At 37.8% G+C, this 26,586-nt stretch overlaps 1 protein-coding gene across 1 annotated transcript in view; it reads right to left on the reverse strand.

The window, feature by feature from the left end:
• Positions 1-26,586, reverse strand: part of RNF175 (ring finger protein 175) — a 76,906-nt gene that overhangs the window by 28,407 nt on the left and 21,913 nt on the right. The window contains 2 exon segments of the mRNA XM_060011913.1: positions 8,034-8,141; positions 13,908-13,954. Of these exon segments, the coding sequence (XP_059867896.1) occupies positions 8,034-8,141; positions 13,908-13,954 (155 nt within the window).

Consider the following 26,586-nt stretch of genomic DNA (forward strand, 5'->3'; position numbering starts at 1 on the left):
TGGGGGAGCACACATGTTTTTAAATTAGTGTTTTTGTTTTCTTTGGTTAAATACCCAAAAGAGGAATTGCTGGGTGGTAAGGCAATTGTATTTAAACATTTTTTTAAAGAACCTCCATACTGTTTTCCATAGTGGCTCCACCAGTTTACAGTCCCACCCACAGTGCACAAGGGTTCCCTTTTCTTCACATTCTTGCCAACACTTATTACTTCTTGTCTTTTTGATAATAGCCATTTGATATGTGTGAGATAATATCTCATTATGGTTTTGATTTGCATTTCCCTGATGATTGATGTTGAGCATCTTTTCATGTGCCTGTTGGCCATCTGTATGTATTCTTTGGAAAAATGTCTATTCATGTCCTTAGCCCACTTTTGAAATGGATTGTTGGTTTTTGATAGAGTTGTATGAGTTCTTTATATATTTGGAGATTAACCCCTTATTGAACATATCATTTGCATATATCTTCTCCCATGCAGTAGGTTACCTTTTCATTTTTAACAGTTTCCATTGCTGTGCAAAAGCTTTTTAGTTTGATGTGGTCCCATTTGTTTATTTTTGCTTTTGTTGTCCTTGCGTGAGGAGACAGATCAAAAAAATATTGCAAAAACTGATGTCAAAGAGCATACTGTCTATGTTTTCTTCTAGGATTTTTATGGTTTCAGGTCTTACATTTAAACCTTCAATCCATTTTGAGTTTATTTTTGTATATAGTGTAAGAAAATGGTCTAGTTTCATTCTTTTACATGTAGCTGTTCAGTTTTCCCAGTGCCATTTACTGAAGAGACTGTCTTTTCGCCATTGTATATTCTTGCCTCCTTTATTGTAGACTAATTGACCATATTAGCATGGGTTTATTTCTGGACTCTCTATTCTGTTCCACTGATCTAAGTGTCTGTTTCTGTGCCAGTACCATACTGTTTTGATTGCTATAGCTTTGTAGTATGGTTTGAAATCAGGGAGTGTGATACCTCCAGCTCAGTTCTTCTTTCTCAAGATTGTTTTGGCCATTTGGGGTCTTTTGTGATTCCATACAAATTCTAGGACTGTTTGTGAAAAATGCCATTGGTATTTTAATAGGAATTGCATTGAATCTGTAGATTGCCTTGGGTAGTATGGATATTTAAACAATATTAATTCTTCCAATCCATAAGCCCAGTATATCTCTCTATTTGTGTCATCTTCAATTTCTCTTATCAGTGTCTTACAATTTTCTGACTACAGGTCTTTTACCTCCTTAGGTAGGTTATTCCTAGGTATTTTATTCTTTTTGATGCTATGATAAGTGGGATTGTTTCCTTAATTTCTATACCTGATAGTTCATTGTTAGTGTATAGAAATGCAACAGATTTCTTTGTATTAATTTTATATCCTGCAACTTTACCAAATTCATTAATGAGCTCTAGTATTTTTCTGGTGACATCTTTAGGATTTTCTATGTATAGTATCATGTCATCTGCAAACAGTGACAGTTTTACCTCTTCCTTTCAAATTTAGATTCCTTTTATTTCTTTTACTCCTCTGATTGCTGTGGCTAGGACTTCCAAAACTATCAATATGTTGAATAAAAGTGATGAGATTGGACATCCTTGTCTTGTTCCTGATCTTAGAGGAGAAGTGTCCAGATTATCACTGTTGAGTATGATGTTAGCTGTGGGTTTGTCATAAATGGAATTTAGTATGTTGATGTATGTTCCCTCTATACCCACTTTGTTGAGAGTTTTTTTTATCATAAATCAATGTTGAATTTTGTCAAATGCCTTTTCTGAACCCATTGAGATGATCATGTGATTTTTATCCTTTGTTTTGTTAATGTGGTCTATCATGTTGATTAATCTGTGGATGCTGAACTGTCCTTGCATCCCTGGAATAAATCCCACTTGATCATGGTGTATGATCCTTTTAATGTATTGTTGAATTTGGTTTCCTAATATTTTTTGAAGATATTTGCATCTATGATCATCAAGGATATCGGCCTGTAATTTTCTTTTTTGGTAGTGTTTTTGTCTGGTTTTGGTATCAGGGTATTACTAGCCTTGTAGATTGAGTTTGAGAGTGTTCCTTCCTCTTTAATTTTTTGGAATAGTTTGAGAAGGATTAGTATTAACTCTTCTTTAAATGTTTGGTAGAACTCCCTGTGAAGCATCTGGTCCTGGACTTTTGTTTGTTGGAAGTTTTTGATTACTGATTCAATTTCATTACTAGTAATTGGTCTTTTCAGATTTTCTATTTCATCCTGATTCAGTCTTGGAAGATTGTATTTTTCTAGCAATTTATCCATTTTTTCTAGGTTGTGTAATTTGTTGGCAGATAATTGTTCATAGTAGTCTCTTATGATTGTTTGTATGTTTGTGATATTGGTTGTAATTTCTCCTATTTCACTTCTGATTTTATTTACTTGGGCCCTCTCCTTTTTTCTCAATGAGACTGGCTAAAGGTTCATCAGTTTTGTTTATCTTTTCAAAGAAACAGCTCTTAGTTTCATTGATCTTTTTAATTTTTTTCAAGTCTCTATTTCATTTATTTCCACTTTGATCTTTATTATTTCCATTCTTCTACTAACTTTGGGCTTTGTATAGTCTTCTTTTTCTAGTTCCTTTTAGTTGTAAATTTAGGTTGTTTATTTGAGATTTTTCTTGTTTCTTGAGGTTCGCCTGTATTGCTATGAACTTCCCTCTTAAAACTGATTCGCTGCATCCCATAGATTTTGGATCTTTGTGTTTCCATTTTCATTTGTCTTGAGGTGTTTTATGATTTCCTTTTTATTTCTTTGTTCACCCATTGGTCGTTTAGTAGCAAGTTGTTTAGTATCCATGTGTTTATATTTTTTCCAGTTTTTTTCTTGTAATTGATTTCTACTTTTATACTGTTGTGATCAGGAAAAACACTTGATATGATTTTGATCTTCTTAAATTTATTGACACTTGTTTGACACATGGCCTAGCATGTTATCTACCCTGGAGAATGTTCCATGTGCACTTGAAAAGAATGTGTATTCTGCAGTTTCTGGATGCAGTGTTCTATATATATCTATTAAGTTCATCTGATCTAATCATTTAAGGTCAGTGTTTCCTTACTGATTTTCTATCTGGCTGATCTATCCATTGATATAAGTGGAACAGTAAAATCCCTTGCTCTTACTGTACTGCTGTCGATTTCTCCCTTTATGTCTGTTAATATTTGTTATATTGTATTTAGGTCCTCCTAATGTTGGGTGCATAAATATTCACAGATATATCCTTTTCTTGGACTGACCCCTTTATAATTTTGTAATGCCTTTCTTTGTCTTAGTCTTTGTTTTAAAGTCTATTTTGTCTGATATGAGTATTGCTACCCTAGCTTTCTTTTAGTTTCCATTTGCATGGAATATCTTTTCCCATCCTTTCATTTTAAGTCAGTGTGTGTTTTTAGATCTGATGTGAAGCCAACATATAAATGGGTTTGGGTTTTTTTTTTTTAATCCATTCACCCACCCTATGTCCTTTGATTGGAGCCTTTAGTCCATTTACATTTAAAGTTCTTATGATAAGTATGTACTTATTGCCATTTTGTTAATTGTTTTTTGGTCATTTTTGTAGTTCTCTGTTCCTTTCTCCTTCTTTTAGTCTCTTCCCCTGTGGTTTGATGATTTTCTTTAGTGTTAGGTTAGAGTTCTTTTCACTTTATTTTTTGGTATTTTTATTGTGGGTTTTTGGTTTGTGGTTCATGAGTTTCATATACATGTAACTATATATATATGTGTGTGTGTGTGTGTGTGTGTGTGTGTGTGTGTTTTGAGCTGATGGTCACTTATTTGAATACATTCTAGAAGTACTACATTTTTACTCCCCTCCAGCCCATGTTTTATGGGTTTGGCATCAAATTTTATATCATTTCACTTTGTGTCTCCCTTAACTACTTATTGTAGCTATAGTTTATTTTACAAATTTTGTCCTTTAACCTTCATACTACTGGTGGTTGATCCACTGCCTTCACTATCTATTTGCCTTTACCAGTGAATTTCTTTTCTTTCACGTATTTTCTTATGTCTAGTTATGGCTATTTGTTTTCCACTTAAAGGAAACCCATCAACATTTCTTGTAAGGCTGGTTTAGTGGTGATGAACTCTTAGTTTTTGCTTACCTGGGAACCTCTATTTCTCCTTCAATTCTGAATGATAACCTTTCTGGGAAGAGTATTCTTGGTTGTAATTTTTTTTTTTTTCCTTTTAGCACTTTAAATATATCCTGCCCTCTCTTTTGGCTTGTAAAGTTTCTGCTGAAAAATTGGAGGTTTCCTTGTATGTCACTTATTTTTTCTTGCTGCCTTTAAAATATTCTCTTTATCTTTAACTTTTGTCATTTCAATTATGACATGTGTTGATGTGGATCATTTTGGGTTCATTATGTTTAGAATTCTCTGTGCTTCCTGGATCTGCATATCTGTTTCATTTTCCAGATTAGGGAATTTTTCAGTCATTATTTCTTCAAACAAATTTTCTGTCCCTTTCTCCCTCTCTTCTCCTTCTCGGACTCCTGTAATGTGAATGTTAGTATACTTGATGCTGTCCCAGAGGTCCCTTAATATATCCTCATTTTTTAAAATTCTTTTTTCTTTTTGTTGTTCTGATTGGGTGATTTCCACTATTCTGTCTTCCAGGTCACCGATCCATTCTTCTGTATCATCTAATCTGCTGTTGATTCCCTCTAGTGTATTTTTCATTTCAGTTTTTGTATTCTTCAGCTCTGATTGGTTCTCTTCCTAACTATATGTTGAAGTTCTCACTGTGTTCCTCCATTCTTTTCCCAAGATCTGTGAGCATCTTTATGACCATTAACTGAACTCTTTATCGGGTAACTTACTTATCTCTGTTTCATTAGTTTTTTTTTTTTTTCTGGAATTTTATCTTGTTCTGTTCTTTCAAATTCCTTTGTCTCATCATTTGTTTGGCCTTTTGTATTTGTTTCTAAGAATTAGGTGTAATAGTTACCTCCCAGTCTTGAAGGAGGTGGCCTTGTGCAGCAGCACCCCTGTGTGGACTGTGTGTGCTGGAAAGCTTTGGCAGGCTGGCTAGGGCTGGAGTGGACATGGGCTGGGGATTTCCTAGGGCATGCTGGGGCTGGGCTGCCTAGGCAGGATGGCTGGAGTGGGTGTGGGCTGGGGCCATTGCTATTTTAAAAGATACTGTGCTTCACTGAGTTCTGGTTAGAAGGGACCTTATGAAATATGATTTAAATGGGGGTTTGTGGGCTTGCCTGATAAATGATTTGTCATTTAAATTATTTCTATGATGAAATGCTTTCTCCACTTCAAGCAAGTGACATACAAGAGTTATCTAGACAGCACCTTCTCCTATAGGTGTAATCCTGCCTCATCAGAGGGGTCAACAATGGAGAGTTACTTGGAGCAGGAAACTCACATGGGCTGCACAAGGTGTCTTAAATCATTATGAGGCTGTCATCTCCAAAGGGAGCCAGAAAGGGCTTTTGTGGTCTTTTTGCCACAGTGACTCCTTGGGCCATCAGTCCTTATGACTTGCCAGTGTTGAGCACTGTGGAGCATTGTTCAGTGCATCGAGATAAAGGCAGAAGTTAATGTTGCCAAAAAGGGTGATGATGGGAAAAGTGGGAAAAGTGGCAGCTCTGAGAGGATATCCCCTCCAACCCTCACAACATTGGCAGCACCAGAGTGGGCTTCCCTGAACTCCACATGTACTTTCTGCCCATCTCAAGGTTGTACCAGCATTAGAGGTGTGTCTGATTAATAACTGTTTAAACTGCAGGCTTTCTCTGTGCAAAGCAGCTGGTTGATATAATTAAGCCACAGCATGTTCTTGGGGCAGAGGCTTTGCATTCCAGTAGTCCGTGGCTTGATTCTGGGCTCCCTGGCTTACTACCTGTGGGACCTTGGCCACCCTATTTAGCATTTCTGAACTGTGATTGCCTCATTTATGAAGTGAGGAGGGTAGCACCAGATCCTAAAGCAGTCCCGAAGATTATGTGAGAAAATGTGGTAACTCAATATGTCATATTGTTGTTATGGTTGTGTTATGTTTTCCAAATGTACCCCTCCATCTCCCCACCCAAATCTTCCTGCTTATTGGCGGTATGAGTTTGTAAAGCCCAGAACTTCCTTGCTACTCAGATTACACTGGACACAGATATGCTAGATTAGAAATTGTGTTGATGTCAGAGCAGCCTCCACAAAGGGAAGCTTGGCCTTAAGTTGGAGTTCATGTGATCGAGCCCAGCTCTTTGTGGCTGGCCTGTGACCTGTTTTTGAGCCTGAATATTGCTTGACAGGCAACCCAACTATAGTAGAGAGGAAACCCACTTCCCTTTCTCTGTTCTCTTTTCCACAGAGAAGCCCTGGTATACTCTGGGAGCGGAACAGCCGGTTTTTAAATGGTGTTGGTACTGGAGACTCTTCTTGGGTTTGCCTTCTTCACCGTGCCAATTTGTTCCAACCAGCTTTCCTCGTTTGTCATGAAATCCTCCACTTCCAACTGGAACATAGCTAATATGGGACTTACCTATAATATGATGAATAAGCAATGATCCATAAAGATCCTCAGGGTGTACTACCTCTCATGAACTGGAGCTTCTTTATCCAGGAAGAAATGGGGCCTTAATGAGCCTCTCCCATTGTTGTCTTTTAAGATGTCAGTGGAGCATCTTGGCTCTCAGACTGTGTCAGGTCTCGGAGCTGAGCAGCCCGAAGAAGCTGGAGTGGGAGCACAGTGAACATGAGCAGCAGACAGCATGGGCCCTGGCCATCTGAGATATAGGAGCTGTGAAGTGCCATGAGGCCGCATTTGGGTACTTTTGGTATTGGAGTTCCTCTTCATGTGCACAGAAATACAGCATTTAGCTCAGGTAATTCATTATACAGTAGAAAAGTGAACATTCTCATTGAAATAGAATATGGATTATGTTCAGGGGATGAAAACAAGTAAATTTCAATTCATCCAAAACTTAGATCCCTTTCACAAGTTTTAAACAACTTATATTTTGTAAGAAGGAGAAAGGATACCATATGTCCATTTACTGATGGATAAACCAGGCCCTACAAAGGCTGTGTAAAACTCCAAACTGGCCAATTTAGAAGGTCTCTTAATACCACCCTAAAGCTCTTCCCCAAATGGGATTAAATTAAGATACTCATAAACCAAAATTCATTTATTTGAATTTCAATCTTTATCTTTACATTTATTTATCTGGTTTCTCTCACTGAATATATTTTCCTTCTCCAAAGTAGAAGAAAAAATTGATATTTATCTCTCCTACTTTTCTAGAGGATTAAAAAAGTATACATGAATGGCTAAAAAATCATAAAAATATTTCATAGAAACTTATGATTTATTCTCCTACACAGATCAAAATTTGACATTGCCTTATTATCATTGAACACTACACATTTTCTCTTCATCTCATCAGTTTTATCTGGATTGGATTCAGATCTTGTTCAGAACAAGAACACAGAGAGCAAGAACAAACTTGTGGACACATTATGAGTTTATAAGCCCTTTGGAAAGTTTTGTGAATGATCTGATGGAATTATATACATTTCAAGAGGTTGGCAATGGGAATTAAAGTGAGCACTGGAATATTAAACTTCATTTGTTATGAGAGTAATAGCTTGTCCATTACTCATGATTTATCAGACATGAAATACATACATAGTTGTTAGAAGTACAAACTTCCAACTCTTGCTTTATGATAAAATGTATGTGATGTGACTTAGCATGGGATCCAATAAAATGCTGAGGAAAAAGTCAACATGCAAATAGTGCTCTAAAAAATTTAAACAATAGTTTCACTTCTCTTTCTCCAGGCCTTCACTAGCTGATATCTAAAATAATAAATTTCACAGACATGTTGGAATACCATTAAATATGAATGTGAATGCACAGCAGTAGAGCAAATCTCCAGTTTTGCTACAAAGGGTCAAAGAGGTGTAACACCCTCCTCCGCATCAGGAAAATGGATATTAAATATACTTTCTAATGGTTAAAATTAAGGGTGTGGTGGAGAAAGAATGAATGGAATACATACTGTGGTGTTCTCCCTGAGAAGGGTTTTCGGGTAGCGCTGCAGAGGATGTAGCTGGTAATAAATGAAAACATTCCCCACATAGACAGAAATCACCACCAGTAAAGTTTTTTTTTTTTTAACATCTTTATTGGAGTATAATTGCTTTACAATTGTGTGTTAGTTTCTGCTTTATAACAAAGTGAATCAGTTATACATATACATATGTTCCCATATCTCTTCCCTCTTGCATCTCCCTCCCTCCCACCTTCCCTAACCCACCCCTCTGGGTGGTCACAAACCACCTAGCTTATCTCCCTGTGCTATGCAGCTACTTCCCACTAGCTATCTATTTTAAGTTTGGTAGTGTATATATGTCCATGCCACTCTCTCACTTTGTCACAGCTTACCCTTCCCCCTCCCCATATCCTCAAGTCCATTCTCTAGTAGGTCTGAGACTTTATTCCCACCTTACCCCTAGGTTCTTCATGATCTTTTTTTTTCTTAGATTCCATATATGTGTGTTAGCATATGGTATTTGTTTTTCACTTTCTGACTTCACTCTGTATGACAGACTCTATGTCCATCCACCTCACTACAAATAACTAAATTTCGTTTCTTTTAATGGCTGAGTAATATTCCATTGTATATATGTGCCACATCTTCTTTATCCATTCATCTGTTGATGGTAGATTGCTCCCATGTCCTGGCTATTTCAAATAGAGCTGCAATGAACATTTTGGGACATGACTCTTTTTGAATTCTGGTTTCCTCAGGGGATACGCCCAGTAGTGAGATTGCTGGGTCGTATGGTAGTTCTATTTGTAGTATTTTAAGGAACCTCCATACTGTTCTCCAAGTGGCTGTACCAATTCACATTCCCACCAACAGTGCAAGAGTGTTCCCTTTACTCCACACTCTCTCCAGCATTTATTGTTTCTAAATTTTTTGATGATAGCCCTTCTGACTGGTGTGAGATGAGATCTCATTGTAGTTTTGATTTGCATTTCTCTCATGATTAATGATGTTGAACATTCTTTCATGTGTTTGTTGGCAATCTGTATATCTTTGGAGAAATGTCTATTTAGGTCTTCTGCCCATTTTTGGATTGGGTTGTTTGTTTTTCTGTTATTGATCTGCATGAGCTACTTATAAATTTTGGAGATTAATCCTTTGTCAGTTGCTTCATTTGCAAATATTTTCTCCCATTCTGAGGGCTGTCTTCTGGTCTTGTTTATGGTTTAATTTGCTGTGCAAAAGCTTTGAAGTTTCATTAGGTACCATTTGTTTATTTTTGTTTTTATTTCCATTTCTCTAGGAGGTGGGTCAAAAAGGATTTTGCTGTGATTTATGTCATATAGTGTTCTACCTATGTTTTCCTCTAAGAGTTTGATAGGGTCTGTCTTACACTTAGGTCTCTGATCTATTTTGAGTTTATTTTTGTGTATGGTGTTAAGGAGTGTTCTAATTTCATAGTTTTACATGTACCTGTCCAGCTTTCCCAGCACCACTTATTGAAGAGGCTGTCTTTTCTCCACTGTATATTCTTGCCTCCTTTATCAAAGATAAGGTGACCATATGTGCATGGGTTTATCTCTGGGCTTTCTATATTGTTCAATTGATCTATATTTCTGTTTTTGTGCCAGTACCCTACTGTCTAGATTACTGTAGTTTTGTAGTATAGTCTGAAGTGCAGGAGCCTGATTCCTCCAGCTCCGTTTTTCTTTCTCAAGGTTGCTTTGGCTATTCGGGGTCTTTTGTGTTTCCATACAAATGGTGAAATTTTTTGTTCTAGTTCTGTGAAAAATGCCAGTGGGAGTTTGTTAGGGATTGCATTGAATCTGCAGATTGCTTTGGGTAGTAGAGTCATTTTCACAATGTTGATTCTTCCAATCCATGAACATGGTATATCTCTCCATCTATTTGTATCATCTATAATTTCTTTCATCAGTGTCTTATAATTTTCTGTATACAGGTCTTTGTCTCCTTAGGTAGGTTTATTCCTAGATATTTTATTCTTTTTGTTGCAATGGTAAATGGGAGTGTTTTCTTAATTCCACTTTCAGATTTTTCATCATTAGCGTATAGGAATACAAGAGATTTCTGTGCATTAATTTTGTATCCTGCTACTTTACCAAATTCATTGATTAGCTCTAGTAGTTTTCTGGTAACATCTTTAGGATTCTCTATGTATAACATCATGTTATCTGCCAACAGTGACAGCTTTACTTCTTTTCCAATTTGGATTCCTTTTATTTCTTTTTCTTCTCTGATTGCTGTGGCTAAAACTTCCAAAACTACATTGAATAAGCGTGGTGAGAGTGGGCAACCTTGTCTTGTTCCTGATCTTAGTGGGAATTGTTTCAGTTTTTCACCATTGAGAACAATGTTGGCTGTGGGTTTGTCATATATGGCCTTTATTAGGTTGAGGAAAGTTCCCTCTGTGCCTACTTTCTGCAGGGTTTTTATCATAATTGGGTGTTGAATTTTGTTGAAAGCTTTCTCTGCATCTATTGAGATGATCATATGTTTTTCCTCCTTCAATTTGTTAATATGGTGTATCACACTGATTGATTTGCATATATTGAAGAATCCTTGCATTCCTGGAATAAACCCCACTTGATCATGGTGTATGATCCTTTTAATGTGCTGTTGGATTCTGTTTGCTAGTATTTTGTTGAGGAATTTTGCATCTACGTTCATCAGTGATATTAGCCTGTAGTTTTCTTTCTTTGTGATATCTTTGTCCGGTTTTAGTATCAGAGTGATGGTGGCCTCGTAGAATGAGTTTGGGAGTGTTCCTCCCTCTGCTGTATTTTGGAAGAGTTTGAGAAGGATAGGTGTTAGCTCTTCTCTAAATGTTTGATAGAATTCGCCTGTGAAGCCATCTGGTCCTGGGCTTTTGTTTGTTGGAAGATTTTTAATCACAGTTTCAATTTCAGTGCTTGTGATATGTCTGTTCATAGTTTCTATTTCTTCCTGGTTCAGTCTTGGAAGGTTGTGCATTTCTAAGAATTTGTCCATTTCTTCCAGGTTGTCCATTTTATTGACATAGAGTTGCTTGTGGTAATCTCTCATGATCCTTTGTATTTCTGCAGTGTCAGTTGTTACTTCTCCTTTTTCATTTCTAATTCTCTTGATTTGAGTCTTCTCCCTTTTTTTTCTTGATGAGTCTGGCTAATGGTTTATCAGTTTTATTTATCTTCTCAAAGAACAAGCTTTTAGTTTTATTGATCTTTGCTATCATTTCCTTCATTTTGTTTTCATTTATTTCTGATCTGATCTTTATGATTTCTTCCCTTCTGCTAACTTTGGGGTTTTTTTGTTCTTCTTTCTCTAATTACTTTAGGTGCAAGGTCAGGTTGTTTATTTGAGATGTTTCCTGTTTCTTAAGGTAGGATTGTATAGCTATACACTTCCCTCTTAGAGCTGCTTTTGCTGCATCCAATAGGTTTTGGGTCGTCATGTCTCCATTGTCATTTATTTCTAGGTATTTTTTGATTTCCTCTTTGATTTCTTCAGTGATCACTTCGTTATTAAGTAGTGTATTGTTTAGCCTCCATGTGTTTGTATTTTTTACAGATATTTTTTCCTGTAATTGATAGCATTGTGGTCAGATAAGATGCTTGATAAGATTTCAATTTTCTTAAATTTACCAAGGCTAGATTTGTGGCCCATGGTATGATCTATCCTGGTGAATGTTCCATGAGCACTTGAGAAGAATGTGTATTCTGTTGTTTTTGGATGGAATGTCCTATGAATATCAATTAAGTCCATCTTGTTTAATGTATCATTTAAAGCTTGTGTTTCCTTATTTATTTTCATTTTGGATGATCTGTCCATTGGTGAAAGTGGGTTGTTAAAGTCCCCTACTATGAATATGTTACTGTCGCTTTCCCCTTTTATGGCTGCTTGCATTTGTCTTATGTATTGAGGTGCTCCTATGTTGGGTGCATAAATATTTACAATTGTTATATCTTTTTCTTGGATTGATCCCTTGATCATTATGTAGTGTCCTTCTTTGTCTCTTGTAATAGTCTTTGTTTTAAAGTCTATATTGTCTGCAATGAGAATTGCTACTCCAGCTTTCTTCTGATTTCCACTTGCATGGAATATCTTTTTCCATCCCCACACTTTCAGTCTGTATTTGTCCCTGGGTCTGAAGTGGGTCTCTTGTAGACAGCATATATAAGGGTCTTGTTTCTATATCCATTCAGCCAGTCTTTTGGTGGGAGCATTTAATCCATTTACATTTAAGGTAATTATTGATATATATGTTCCTATTCCCATTTTCTTAATTGTTTTGGGTTTGTTATTGTGGGTCTTTTCCTTCTCTTGTGTTTCCTGCCTAGAGAAGTTCCTTTAGCATTTGTTGTAAAGCTGGTTTGGTGGTGCTGAACTCTCTCAGCTTTTGCTTGTCTGTAAAGGTTTTAATTTCTCCATCAAATCTGAATGAGATCCTTGCTGGTTAGAGTGATCTTTGTTGTAGGTTTTTCTCCTTCATCACTTTAAATATGTCCTGCCATTCCCTTCTGGCTTGTAGAGTTTCTGCTGAAAGATCAGCTGTTAACCTTATGGGGATTCCTTTGTGTGTTATTTGTTGTTTTTCCCTTGCTGCTTTTAATATGTTTTCTTTGTATTTAATTTTTGATAGTTTGATTAATATGTATCTTGGTGTGTTTCTCCTTGGATTTATCCTGTATGGGACTTTATGTGCTTCCTAGACTTGATTAACTATTTCCTTTCCCATATTTGGGAAGTTTTCAACTATAATCTCTTCAAATGTTTTCTCAGTCCTTTTCTTTTTCTCTTCTTCTTCTGAGACCCGTATAATTCGAATGTTGGTGAGTTTAATGTTGTCCCAGAGGTGTCTGAGACTGTCCTCATTTCTTTTCATTCTTTTTTCTTTATTCTGCTCTGCAGTAGCTATTTCCACTATTTTATCTTCCAGGTGACTTATCTGTCCTTCTGCCTCAGTTATACTGCTATTGATCCCTTCTAGAGTATTTTTAATTTCATTCATTGTGTTATTCACCATTGCTTGTTTCCTCTTTAGTTCTTCTAGGTCCTTGTTAAGTGTTTCTTGAATTTTCTCTTTTCTATTTCCAAGATTTTGGATCATCTTTACTATCATTATTCTGAAGTATTTTTCAGGTAGACTGCCTATTTCCTCTTCATTTATTAGGTCTGGTGGATTTTTATCTTGCTCCTTCATCTGCTATGTGTTTTTCTGTCTTTTCATTTTGCTTATCTTACTGTATTGGGGGTCTCCTTTTTGCAGGCTGAAGGTTCGTAGTTCCCGTTGTTTTTGGTTTCTGTCCCCAGTGGCTAAGGTTGGTTCAGTGGGTTGTGTAGGTTTCCTGGTGGAGGGGACTTGTGCCTATGTTCTGGTGGATGAGGCTGGATCTTGTCTTTCTGGTGGGCAGGTCCACATCTGGTGGTGTATTTTGGGGTGTCTCTGGCCTTTTTATGATTTTAGGCATCCTCTCTGCTAATGGATGGGGCTCTGTTCCTGTCTTGCTAGTTGTTTGGCATAGGGTGTCCAGCACTGTAGCTTGCTGGTGGTTGAGTGAAGCTGGGTGTTTGTGTTGAGATGGAGATCTCTGGGAGATTTTTGCCATTTGATATTATGTGGAGCTGGGAGGTCTCTTGTGGACCAGTGTCCTGAAGTTGGCTCTCCCACCTCAGAGGCACAGCCCTGATGTTCGGCTGGAGCACCAAGAGACTGTCCTCCACATGGCTTTTGGGAGGTCTGCGGTCTTCTGCCAGTGTTCAGTGGGTGTTCTATAAGAGCAGTTCCACGTGTAGATGTATTTCTGATGTATCTGTGGGGAGGAAGTTTATCTCTGCGTCCTACTCTTCCACATCTTCTCCTGTCTCCAACACCAGTGAAGTTTTATTGTGAAAAACTAAGGGACAACCCACATCTGCAACAGGGTCACCAGCTGTCAGAGAGATAAACAGAAAGGCTCCTTCAGTGACTGAGGGCCAGATGGCACATCTACTATTACACGATTCAGAAGCTACTCTGGGGCAGGGGGAAGCCACCTTCACCATCCTGTCTGGAACATGCACCTGGCTCACCACCCACCTGCAAGCTGCTCTGTACATGTGCAGCTATGGAAGGCACAGTTATTTGAACATTAGGATGGGAAATAATCCAAAATATGCATCTTCTGTCACCTCCTTCTACAGATATTTCAGATGAAAGGAACTTTAGGGTGCAACAGTTGTGTGATTTTGGACAAATGAGCTGCACTTTAGTGGTAAAATCGGGGGACACAATGTCTGCTTCCCCTGTGTTGACTGAGGTGGGGAACAAAGGAGATCACAGCTGGGAAAGTGCTCTGGAAGCAGTACTGAGCTACAGGGAGCCGAGCGGCTGTTGTTACTATGACAGCACATATACAAATGCACTGCGATGGCAAAGGAGGGAGTGGTGTCAATGCAGCAGCGTCTGGGACTCTCCTGCCTGCTGTCCCACTGTGCTCTGCAGGGCTACTCTCGCATCCCCACTGTTGGGTTATCTTGTCCCTGATGATTGGATCTTCAACCCACCATATTTCTTCTTGTCTTTTCTCTTCAGTTATTGGTGCCCTGTCCAGGCAGCCCCAGATGTGGATCAGACTCTTTCGTGTCCCTCTGTGTGTAACCCCTTTGTGGCCTATACAACTGACCTGAGTCCAAGTAGCCTTCAGAGGGTCCTTTAAGTTTTCTGGCCTCAGTCCCACTTGGCCGGAAGCAGGATAGACTGTGCTGATGAGCTGTCGGGTCAATGACTTGTTATGGTTACCATAGTGACACTCTTACTCTATAGATCAGGCCTAATGCCAGCTACTCACCTCCTTATAAAAACCACAATAGCAATAACCTTTGATCTTTTATTTTTTATCACATTCAGACTAACCACCTATATATGCTCAGCACCAATATACGAGGAGGCTGGCAAAGAGGTTTTGTCTCAGGTGTAGACTTTAATATGTAGTGGCACCTGGCAATACTCTGTTGAAGGAGATTATGAGATCGGGTCTTAGTTTAGCAGTAAAGAGTATCATGATCAGTTAATTATGTCTGCCAGTGATGTGGAAAAATTTGCCAGAGCACGCATGTCACATGTTTGTCATCTGAGTATAAAAAAGACTGATGTCATTTGTTTGTTTACTTTCTTCATCTTCGTGATAAAAAGAAGTGGCTTAGAAAAAAAAGTTTGTGAGTATATTTGGGTCCTTTAATGAGAACTTGGTTATAATAATCTCAAAGTCAATAACCAAAATTATTTGATAGAACTTCAAGATTTAAACCAAAAAGACCCAAGGCCACAGCCATTCTTCTTTCCATGTCAAATAAGAAGACATCTTCCAGGTTTTTTATTTCTTCATCTCATAAATGGCCTGGATCTGAAGTCTTCTTAGAGTGGCTCTAAATCTTCTTTCAGAGAACACTACAATTGTTATTATATATATGCATTTGAACAAAAATACACACAGATCAAATCTGAAGTAACTATTTGGAGAGTTCAGGAAAAAATATCTTATAATAACTTACTTTTTTTGTCTTTAAATTACAGGCAGTACTTCCAGGGAAGGGTAAATACTCTTTACTTCTGTCCAAATTAGTCAGATCATTGCTTTAATTTTCCATTCTACTTTGTGGGTACCGTCAAAGCTAATGAATGAGTTTGCACCTTTCTTTCTGATATTGAGATAAAGATGTATATATCTAAACAGGAAAAACAGGTTTTACTTAAGGAAGTAGAGTAGTTTTCATGAGGGCCACAAACCACATGCTAGGTAACCAGGACTCAAGATATGTTTCCTTTAGCACTCAGCGTCAGCAACTTTGACTCTACTAGTGATAATGAAAGTGTGCAGCCCCTTGAAAAATCTCCTCCGTATCTAGATCATTCATTTCCCATAGCTGATCATAGAGATTGTTAGCTATGATAAATGATAGATTTTGACTTTTTTCTTAGTTTATTACTTCTGATATTAAAAGAGGAAATGGACATAAACTCCATCTTTCAAAATCTGATCATCTCTCATTTGCATTTTTCATCTTTTTGTTTTAAGAATTTGATTCACTTTTATATCTACCCCACAAAATGCTGAATTTTTTTAAAATAAAAAGTTAAGATTCAGTTCAGTTTAATTTAGTGAAACTACCATGCTCCTATGTTTTATACTTTAGATTATAAGCCAAAATTTACAAGACTAATCCATTTCCTCTAATCAGTGGAGCTACACTCTTTTACAGTTTGAAGTGATGACTGGACTATATTCTTATAAAACTAGTTCTTTCCCTGTAGGTCTATAAGTACAACCTATTTCTAGAAGATTCCAAATTTCTCTTACTTGATGCCTGGATTTAATTAACAGTAAATAACAATGTTCAAATGTATACACATGCTACTTAAAAAAATATAGGCCTTGGAGATCAGAAATAAAAGGAAAGCAAAAAATCATTATAATGTATTGTGTATGCAAATATTTAATTTCTTAACTATCTTTAAAGTGGATACCCAGTGCCGTGTTTTCTCAGCATGCAAGGGGAAAGGTCAGAAGTTTGCATGATGAACTCAATAATTGTATAAGAACTCATTTTGAAATGAGGGCCACATTTCAGAGCGATTTAAAAGATTCTTTATCAATTTCCAGAGCAGTTAGAACTTCTCATTTTTAATAATAACTGCCACATATGAAATGTAGGAATGTTGTGCCTCATAAATAAACGCATGAAATATGTGAAATTGAGGCACATGCATGCAAAGGAGGAAACCTGGCAGCTGGGACACATTAATAATGCCAGAGGGGTCACCATCTGGGCATGTGCGGATAAAACACATCTGCATTCCTGGCAAAGGGCAGCCTGTGCATCTGGATCACATCACCCCGTCCTCCCCACCCACGCATCATGGCAGGAGGAATTTCCTGACGAATAAGATGCTGCTGAAAGGTACCATGTTTGTTCTTGCAGCCATGCACATAATGAATCTGAAAAGAACTGCTAATCAAGTCAAAACAAAGAAATCTTTTCATTTGTCTAATTGTACAGAATGATGAATGAGTCACACAGTATGAAAGAAAGAAAGAAAGAAAAAGAAAGAAAGAAAAAGAAAGTTGTTTTATGCCCATTCCCTTTGCACTACAAATCCTAAACTATCTGCAACCATTTGTGGTGGGTCTGTGTGTATTTGTATAGGTGGGGCTGGAGGGAGAGCAGAGGGATGCTCAGAGGTAAGAAGAAAATTATAATTTCCTGGCTCCAGGAAATATTGCTGCTATCAGTTCAAAGTCAATGAAGGAGAGTGTGGACATATCGAATAAGTAAAAGTACGGAATCCTGGCATATGAAGGGCTCTTAGAAATTCACTTGCTCCATATTTCTATCTTCAAATCAATTGACTGTTGATTTTGCTACTTAAATTCTTAAAGGAGATTCTGCAGTGGCATATATGTATACATGTAAGTATGTATGCAACTATGTATGTATTTGTGTATTAAAAAGATTCGAATAGATAACACTTTATTGGTACAGTAATGTGTTTTAGTGTTTCACAGCTATTAATAGTCAGGAAGTTTGATTTAAATAAAGCAAATTTTCAATCTGTGGCAAATTATTTGCCTGTGTATTGAGGCAAGTTAACAGTGTATCTGAAGCTGAAATTCTGTGTATTTACTCCTCAAGCCTTCTATTGATTTGAAGAGCAGTAGAAAGATTCTTTTTTGGTGCACCCTCCTCCACTTCCTGCAGATACGAAAAACAGGATACATAAAAGAAGGTGGCGAGGGTGTTGTTGAATGAAATTTTATTTTTAATTAAATGCTGTTAAAAGCATTTGGGAATAATTTAACTTTGAGGCTTTGCCTATGTGTATACTGTATCAACACTAGCAGCTGGAAAGAGAAAAATTCAAATATCCAGATGTTCAGTCTATGCTGTGCTGAAAATGTGATCGTGTATTTGCAAACATTCAGGTATTTAGTAGTATCTCAAACAAAATATGAAAAATTTTCTACTTTCTACCCACACTTTTTGGCATCACCTAGGAGCAGTTTATGTTATATTTTTCAACTTTATTTTCTTAATAAGCTGTTTCCTTTGCTCTATGTATTTATGATAAGCTTCTCTGATGTACACAGCTCCTATAGACCATACAACAGAATCAGTCTAGACAAATTAAATGAGCACTTCAGAAGACAGACAAATTTGTTAAAAGCTGTATCTGAAAAAATTCTGAGCTTTTGGATTGATCTCTCGCCTCTGAAGTACCTGGTCCAAATTATGCATGAAATAATGTGAAAGTAATAATACTTTATGCATAATAAATAATACCTTCAGGGCATAAATATTATGTATAAATAATAATAATAATACCTTCAATGTACAAAACTGTTCACACACATTATTGTGTGTGTACTTCCTACTTTTTTTTCTAAATTCCTCCCTTTTTTATCTGTAAACTCCCACTCCCACCATTTATCATTGATTGACTGAATTGTTCCATCCCAGTACACAAATATAGGAGTATCAGAATTGTTAACCTGTACCGCATGGGAAACAACCTTGCCCACTAGTGATCACATGAAGCTCCTATTGACTTCATCTTACAGACTCTCATTTCCAAAGGTACTCAGAGCAGCACCTTTCCCCCTAATTCCCTTCAATGAGGTTGTTTCACACACTTGTAATGCACTTAGATTTTCTCTTCACGGTCTGCATTTCTCCCTGGGATTCCCTAAACTTCCTAAATGATTTTTAAAAATTTGCATACCTTAAGGTCTGCTTTTTGTGCTGTATAGTTCAATGGGATTTGACAAATGCATAATATCTTGTAAGCAAAATTACAGTATCATACAGATCAGTTTTACTGCCTTAAATTCCCATTTCACTTCCTTATCCTTTTCCTTCCCTGAGCCACTGGCAACCACTGATTATTTTATTGTCTTTGTTTTTGCACTTTCCAGAATGTCATATAATTGGAATCATACAGTATATAGCCTTTTCATATTGGCTTGTTCCTTCATGTCTTTTTGTGGCTTGATAACCCATATCTTTTTACTGCTGACTAATGCTTCATTGTATGGAGGTACCACAGTTTGCTTATTCATTCATATTTTAAAGGACATCTTGGTTGCTTCCAGTTTGGGGTGATTATGAATAAAGGTGCTTTAAATATTTTCATGCAGGTTTTTTTGTGAATGTAGGTTTCAATTCAATTGGGTAAATACCCAGTAGTGATCGCTGAATCATAAGGCTATGTTTAGCTTTGTGGGAGACTGCCCAGCTGCCTTCCAAACTGGCTTTACCATTTTGCATTCCCACACAGCAAGAGTTCCTGCTGCTCCACATCCTCATCAGCATTTGGTATTGTTAGATTTTTTATTTTAATCATTCTAATAAGCATGTATTGGTAACTCATTATTGTTTTAACTTGCCATTCCCTTAGATGGTGAGCTTCTTTTCATATGCTTATTTGCCATCTGTATATCTTCCTTGATGAGCTGTCTTTTTAGATATTTTGACATTTAACTGAGTTGATTTCTTATGATTGAGCTTTAAGTATATTTTGGATAACAGTCCTTTATTAAGTATGTATTTTATAGTTACTTTCTCCCAGTTTGTAGCTTGTCTTTTCATTCCCTTAACAGTGTCTTTCACAGAGCACTTTTTACTCCAAATAAAATTCAACTTACCAATATTGCCTTTCCTGGATCATGCTTTAGGTGTTGTATCTAAAACTCATCACCAAATGCAAATTCATCTAGATATTTTTCCTATGTTATCTTCTAGAAGTTTTATAGTTTTGCATTTTACATTTAGGTCCATGATCCATTTTGAGTTCATTTTTGTGAAATACATAAGTTCTATGTCTAGATTGTCTAGATTATTATTAATTTTTTTGCATATGGATGGCCAATTGTTTCAGTACCATTTGTTGAAAGATATCCTTGCTCCATTGAATTGCCTTTTTGCTCCTTTGTCATGGATCAGTTGACTATATTTGTGGGGGTCTATTTATGGGCTCTCTATTCAGTTCCATTGATCTATGTGTCTATTCTTTCACCAATACCACACTGTAGTCATTACTACAGCTTTATAGTAAATCTTGAAGTTGGGGAGCATCACTCCTCCAACATTGTTCTTCATTGTCGTGCTGTCTATTCTAGGTCATTTGCCTTTTCTTATAAATTGTAGAATCAGTTTGTCAATGTTCACAAAATAGATTGCTGGGATTTTGATTGGGATTGTAGAACCTTTAGATCAAGTTGGAAAGAATCAACATCTTGACAATATTGAACTTTCCAATCCATGAACATTGATTATCTTTCCATTTATTTGAGATCTTCTGTTTTTGCATATAGCTCTTGTACATATTTTGCTAGATTTGTACCTAAGTATTTCTTTCCTAAGTATTGTAAATGGTATTGTGTTTTAATTTCAAATTCCAATTATTCATTGCTAGTATATAAGAAAGTAATTGACTTTTGTATATTGACCTCGTTTCCTGCAACCTTGCTATAATCATTTATTATTTCCAGGAGTTTTTTGTTGATTTTTTTGGAGTTTTCCATAGAGACAAACATGTCATCTGCAAACAAAGATGGTTTTATTTCTTCCTTCCCAATCTGTATACCTTTTATTTCCTTTTTTGTCTTATTGTACTAGCCAGGACTTCCAGCACAATGACAAATTGGGGTGATAAGAGGAGACATTTTTGTCTTCTTCCTTATCTTAAGGGGAAAGCATCCAGTTTCTCACCATTAAGTATAATGTTAGGGTAGGTTTTTTGTAGATATTCTTATCAAGTTGAAGAGTTTCCCTCTATTTCTAGTTTGCTGAGAGTTTTTATATGAATGGGTGTTGGACCTTGTCAGATGCTTTTTCTACATCCATTAATATAATCACGTAAGTTTTCTTCTTTACCCTCTTGATGTGGTTGATTGCATAAACTGATTTTTAATTGTTGAACCAATCTTACCTACCTGGAACAAATTCCACTTGGTCATGATGTATAATTCTTTTAAATGCATGGTTTAATTCAATTTGTTTCTATTTTGTTTAGGAATTTTACAATTATTTTGGTGAGAGATACTGGTCTAGAGTTTCTCTTTCTTATAATGTCTTCATCTGGTTGAGGTATTAGGATAATGCTGGCTTCAAAGAATGCGTTCTGAAATATTTCCTCTGCTTCGACTTTCTAGAGAGATTGTATCATTTCTTCCTTAAATATGTGGTAGAATTCACCAGTGAAACCATCTGGACCTGGTGCTTTATGTTTTGGAAGGTTATTAATTATTGATTCAATTTTTAAAGATAGATATAAGGCTTATTCAGACTATTTCTCCTTATGTGAGTTCTGGTATAGTTTGAGTCTTTCAAGGAATTAGTCTATTTCATCTAAACTTGTAGGCATACAGTTGTTCATAATATTCATTTATTTGCTTTTTATGTCCATGAGATCAGTAATAATGACCCTTTATTCTTTTCTTATACTAGTAATTTGTGTTCTCTCTCTTATTTTTCTTTGTTAGCTGGCTAGAGGTTTATTAAATTTATTGACCTTCTCCAAGAAGTAGCTTTTGAACTAGTTTTGAACTCTTCTCCCCTTAGCATGACTTGTAATTTTTGGTTGAGAAGTTCTTATTGAGGTTCTTATTTGGGTAGTAAGAACATTTAGTGTGAGACTTTGTGTTAATTTGGCTAGGAGTTGGGCTGTGTTTGATGTTTGCCATGTGTTAGAGCCTCCAATTTCCATTAGTATACGTGTTTGTGTCTCCCTTTTTGTCACTGGTTTCCCTAGAAACGCATTCTTGTGTAGCTTGCAGCTCTTTCAGCTGTAATCCACTGTTTTCTGGATGCCTGATGATGTGGGGGTCAGGTGATGGGCAGTGGAAGTGTTCTATTATTCTGTGATTAAGCCTTGGTCTTTTAGTAGTCCCCATACTACGACCTTCACAGTGTTTCTGAACTTTTTGTTTTCCCCTGAGGTGAGACAGGAAGGCTAGAGGGGCCTGGAGTTGGGTAATTTCTCTTTCTCCACATTGGCTAAGCCTCTGATAAAATCTTTTCCCTTGCGGTGCAGGTCTTTGTCATGGTGAACACTCTGGAACTCTAGTTCAAAATAATTAACTTTTCCCCTAACCCTGTCAGAAGCACAAAAGTTTTTCTTGGCTTTTTACCATGAGAAGACTTGGTGGGATCCTTGAAGGTAAAACCTACAAAAATATGGGCGGTCCTTAAGACTGTGGCCCCAGGAGTTTCTCACTCTCACACTGGCCTAAACTCTACTCCCAACAATTCTTCCAGGTTACCCATTAAGTGTTTCCTCCAGTTTATGGCTCTTGCAGTTTCTGCTCCCAATAAGCAGATCTTAGTTTTGAGTTCCTGTATTCACCTGTCTTTCCAGTTTTGTGGGTGATGGCTTTCCCTGTGACATCTATTCTCTGATAGGTCCAGCAAAAGTCACTGACATTCAGTTTGTTCAGCTTTTTTTTTTTCTTGTTATATGGGAGTGATGACTTTCAAGCTTCTTACATATTAGAGCTGAAACTAGAAGGCCTTCCTATTTTTAAAAATTCCATCATTTTAAAGATCAGGAAACTGAGGCTCACTGTGGTAAGATGAGTAGCTAGAGTTGTCTAACTCCTAAGCCAGTGTTCTTGGCTTCACAGCCTGCTCCTGTTTCCTGGTAATACATCTCACAGAACCAGCCCGGGGAATACTCCCAGACAAAGCAGATGGCAGAGTAGGAGGGTGTGCTAAGGCAGGGTAAACAGGTGTGATGTTTGAAAAAACAATACATCAAAATCTCCTAACAGAGAATGTAAATTAATGAGGGGGGTGTATTCATTTTAGCTTTACAAAAGCATTCAGAAAAGGACTCTTTTATTAGTAAACTGCTTTTACAGTGTATGATTAAATTTGCACAAATGTTATATACAAGTCATATCCCTTGAATGTATTCAGAGTCAACTGATGGTACTGAACACTCACTGTGTATCTAGAAATTCTCACAGGAAAATATTCTGAATCACAAGTCTGGGAGATGGGCTCTTATCTGCAGTATTTGCATTTTGCAGATTAGGAAACCGTGATTCAGAGATATTGAAGGAGCTGATCCTTGATATGAGAGAAAATAACTAGTGAGGTTGGATTCTTGTCTCTTCTCTGCAACTAATTAGTGATATGACCTTGACCAAGTTATTTAATCTCTCTGAACTATATTTCACAAAGGGAAGAAAAAAATTATTATCTCCCAGGGTAACTTAGATAATGTACAAAAAGCACTTATTACAACTATAATAAGATGTAATAGTTATATATAAATTTATATATAGTATTTCATATATAAGTATATTATTATAGTGATATAATTGTTATTATTACTATGGAGTAACTATTATTATAGTAATTATAATTAAGTTATATATAATAATATACTACTAATATACTGGTGGAAGTTACAATATCAAATCATGGAAATAAACTTCACTATATGGCCCCTTATAGAAAAGAGCCAGTGAGAGGACCTTCAAGATGGCAGAGGAGTAAGACGTGGAGATCACCTTCCTCCCCAGAAATACATCAAAAATACATCTACATGTGGAACAACTCCTACAGAACACCTACTGAATGCTGGCAGAAGATGTCAGACTTCCCAAAAAGCAAGAAACTCCCCACGTACCTGGCCGTGTGGCTGACAGGGTCTTGGTGCTCCAGCCAGGTGTCAGGCCTGAGCCTTTGAGGTGGGATGGTCAAGTCCAGGACATTGGACAACCAGAGACCTCCTGGTCCCACGTAATACCAGTCGGTGACAGCCCTCCCCAGAGATATCCATCTCAAAGTTAAGACCCAGCTCCACTTAACGCCCAGCAAGTTCCAGTGCTGGACACCTCATGTCAAACAACTAGCAAGACAGGAACACAACCACACCCATTAGCAGAGAGGCTGCCTAAAATCATAATAAGTTCACAGACACCCCAAAACACATCACTAGACGTGGACCTGCCCACCAGAAAGACAAGATCCAGCCTCATCCACCAGAACACAGGCACTAGTGCCCTCCACCAGGAAGCCTACACAACCCACTGAATCAACCTTAGCCACTGGGGGCAGACACCAAAAACAATGGGAACTACAAACCTGCAGCCTGCAAAAAAGAGACCCCAAACACAGTAAGTTAAGCAAAATGAGAAGACAGAGAAACACACAGCAGACGAAGGAGCAAAGTAAAAACCCACCAGACCAAACAAATGAAGAGGAAATAAGCAGTCTACCTGAAAAAGAATTCAGAATAATGATAGTAAAGATGATCCAAAATCTTGGAAATAGAATACAGAAAATACAAGAAACGTTTAACAAGGACCTAGAAGAACTAAAGAACAAACAAACAATGATGAACAACACAATAAATGAAATTAAAAATTCTCTAGGACTTCCCTGGTGGCACAGTGGTTGAGAGTCCACCTGCTGATGCAGGGGACACGGGTTCGTGCCCCGGTCCGGGAAGATTCCACATGCCGCAGAGTGGCTAGGCCCGTGAGCCATGGCCGCTGAGCCTGCGCGTCTGGAGCCTGCACTCCACAATGGGAGAGGTCACAACAGTGAGAGGCCCACATAATGCCAAAAAAAAAAAAATTCTCTAGAAGGAATCAATAGCAGAATAACTGAGGCAGAAGAACGGATAAGTGACCTGAAAGATAAAATAGTGAAAATAACTACTGCAGAAGAGAATAAAGAAAAAAGAATGAAAAGAATTGAGGGCAGAGGGGAGACCTTCAAGATGGCAGAGGAGTAAGTCATGGAGATCACCTTCCTCCCCACAAATACATCAGAAATACATCTACATGTGGAACAACTCCTACACAACATGTACTGAGTGCTGGCAGAAGACCTCAGACTTCCCAAAAGGCAAGAAACTCCCCACATACCTGGGTAGGGCAAAAGAAAAAAGAATAAACAGAGAGAAAAGGATAAGAATGGGACCTGCACCAGTGGGAGGGAGCTGTGAAGGAGGAAAGGTTTCCATGCACTAGGAAGCCCCTTCACTGGCGGAGATGGTGGGTGGTGGTGGGGAAGCTTCAGAGCCATGGAGGAGAGCACAGCAGTAGGGGTGCAGAGGGCAAAGTGGAGAGATTCTTGCACAGAGGATCTGTACCGACGAGCACTCACCAGCCTGAGAGGCTTGTCTGCTCACCTGCCAGGGTGGGTGGGGGCTGGGAGCTGAGGCTCGGTCTTCGGAGGTCAGATCCCAGGGAGAGGACTGGGGTTGGCTGCGTGAATACAGCCTGAAGGGGGCTAGTGCACCATAGGTAGCTGGGAGGGAGTCTGGGAAAAAGTCTGAAACTGTCTAAGAGGCAAGAGACCATTGTTTTAGCGTGCGTGAGGAGAGGGGATTCAGAGCACCGCCTAAATGAGCTTCAGAGATGGGCACGATCTGCGGCTATCAGTGCAGACAACAGACATGGGCATGAGATGCTAAGGCTGATGCTGCAGCCACCAAGAAGCCTGTGTGCAAGCACAGGTCACTATCCACACTTTCCCACCCGAGAGCCTGTGCAGCCTGCCACTGCCAGGGTCCCATGATCCAGTGACAACTTCCCCGAGAGAACACATGGCGCACCGCATGCTGTTGCTACGTCATGCCGGCCTCTACCACTCACCCCACATTCCATACCCCTCCCTTCCCCAGGCCTGAGTAAGCGAGAGCCCCCTAATCAGCTGCTAATTTAACACCGTCCTGTCTGTGGGGGAACAGATGCCCTCAGGCAAGCTACATACAGAAGCCGGGCCAATCCAAAGCTGAATCCCAGGAACTGTGCAAACAAAGGAGAGAAAGGGAAATTTCCTCCAACAGCCTCAGGAGCAGCAGATTAAATCTTCACAATCAACTTGATGTACTCTGCATCTGTGGAATACCTGAATAGACGATGAATCATACCAAAATTGAGGTGGTGGACTTTGGGAGCAACTGTAGACTTGGGGTTTGCTGTATGTGACTGACTGGTTTCTGGTTTTAGGTTTATCTTAGTTAGTATTTAGAGTTTATTATCTTTGGTAGATTTATTTATTGATTTGGTTACTCTCTTCCTTTTTAAAAATATATAGATATACATTTTTTTTCCTTTTTCTCTTTTTCTGAGTGTGTATGTGTATGCTTCTTTGTGTGATATTGTCTATATAGCTTTGCTTTTACCGTTTGTCCTAGGGTTCTGCCTGTCCTTGTTTTTTTGATAGATTTTAGTGCTTGTTATCATTGGTGGATTTGTTTTTTGGCCTGGTTGTTCTCTTCGTTCTTTCTTTCTTTTTTCTTTCTTTTATTACTTTTTAAATTTTTAATATTTTTTTTAATAATGTTTTGTTTTTATTTTATTTTATTCTTTCTTTCTTTCATATTTTCTCCCTTTTCATCTGAGCCATGTGGCTGACAGGGTCTTGATGTTCTGGCTGGGTGTCATGTCTGTGCCTCTGAGGTAGGAGAGCTGAGTTCAGGACATTGGACCACCAGACACCTCTTGGTTCCATGTAATATCAAACAGTGAAAGCTCTCCCAGAGATCACCATCTCAATGTTATGA

Source organism: Delphinus delphis, chromosome 5 (assembly GCF_949987515.2).
Source record: "Delphinus delphis chromosome 5, mDelDel1.2, whole genome shotgun sequence".
Lineage (NCBI taxonomy): Eukaryota > Metazoa > Chordata > Mammalia > Artiodactyla > Delphinidae > Delphinus > Delphinus delphis.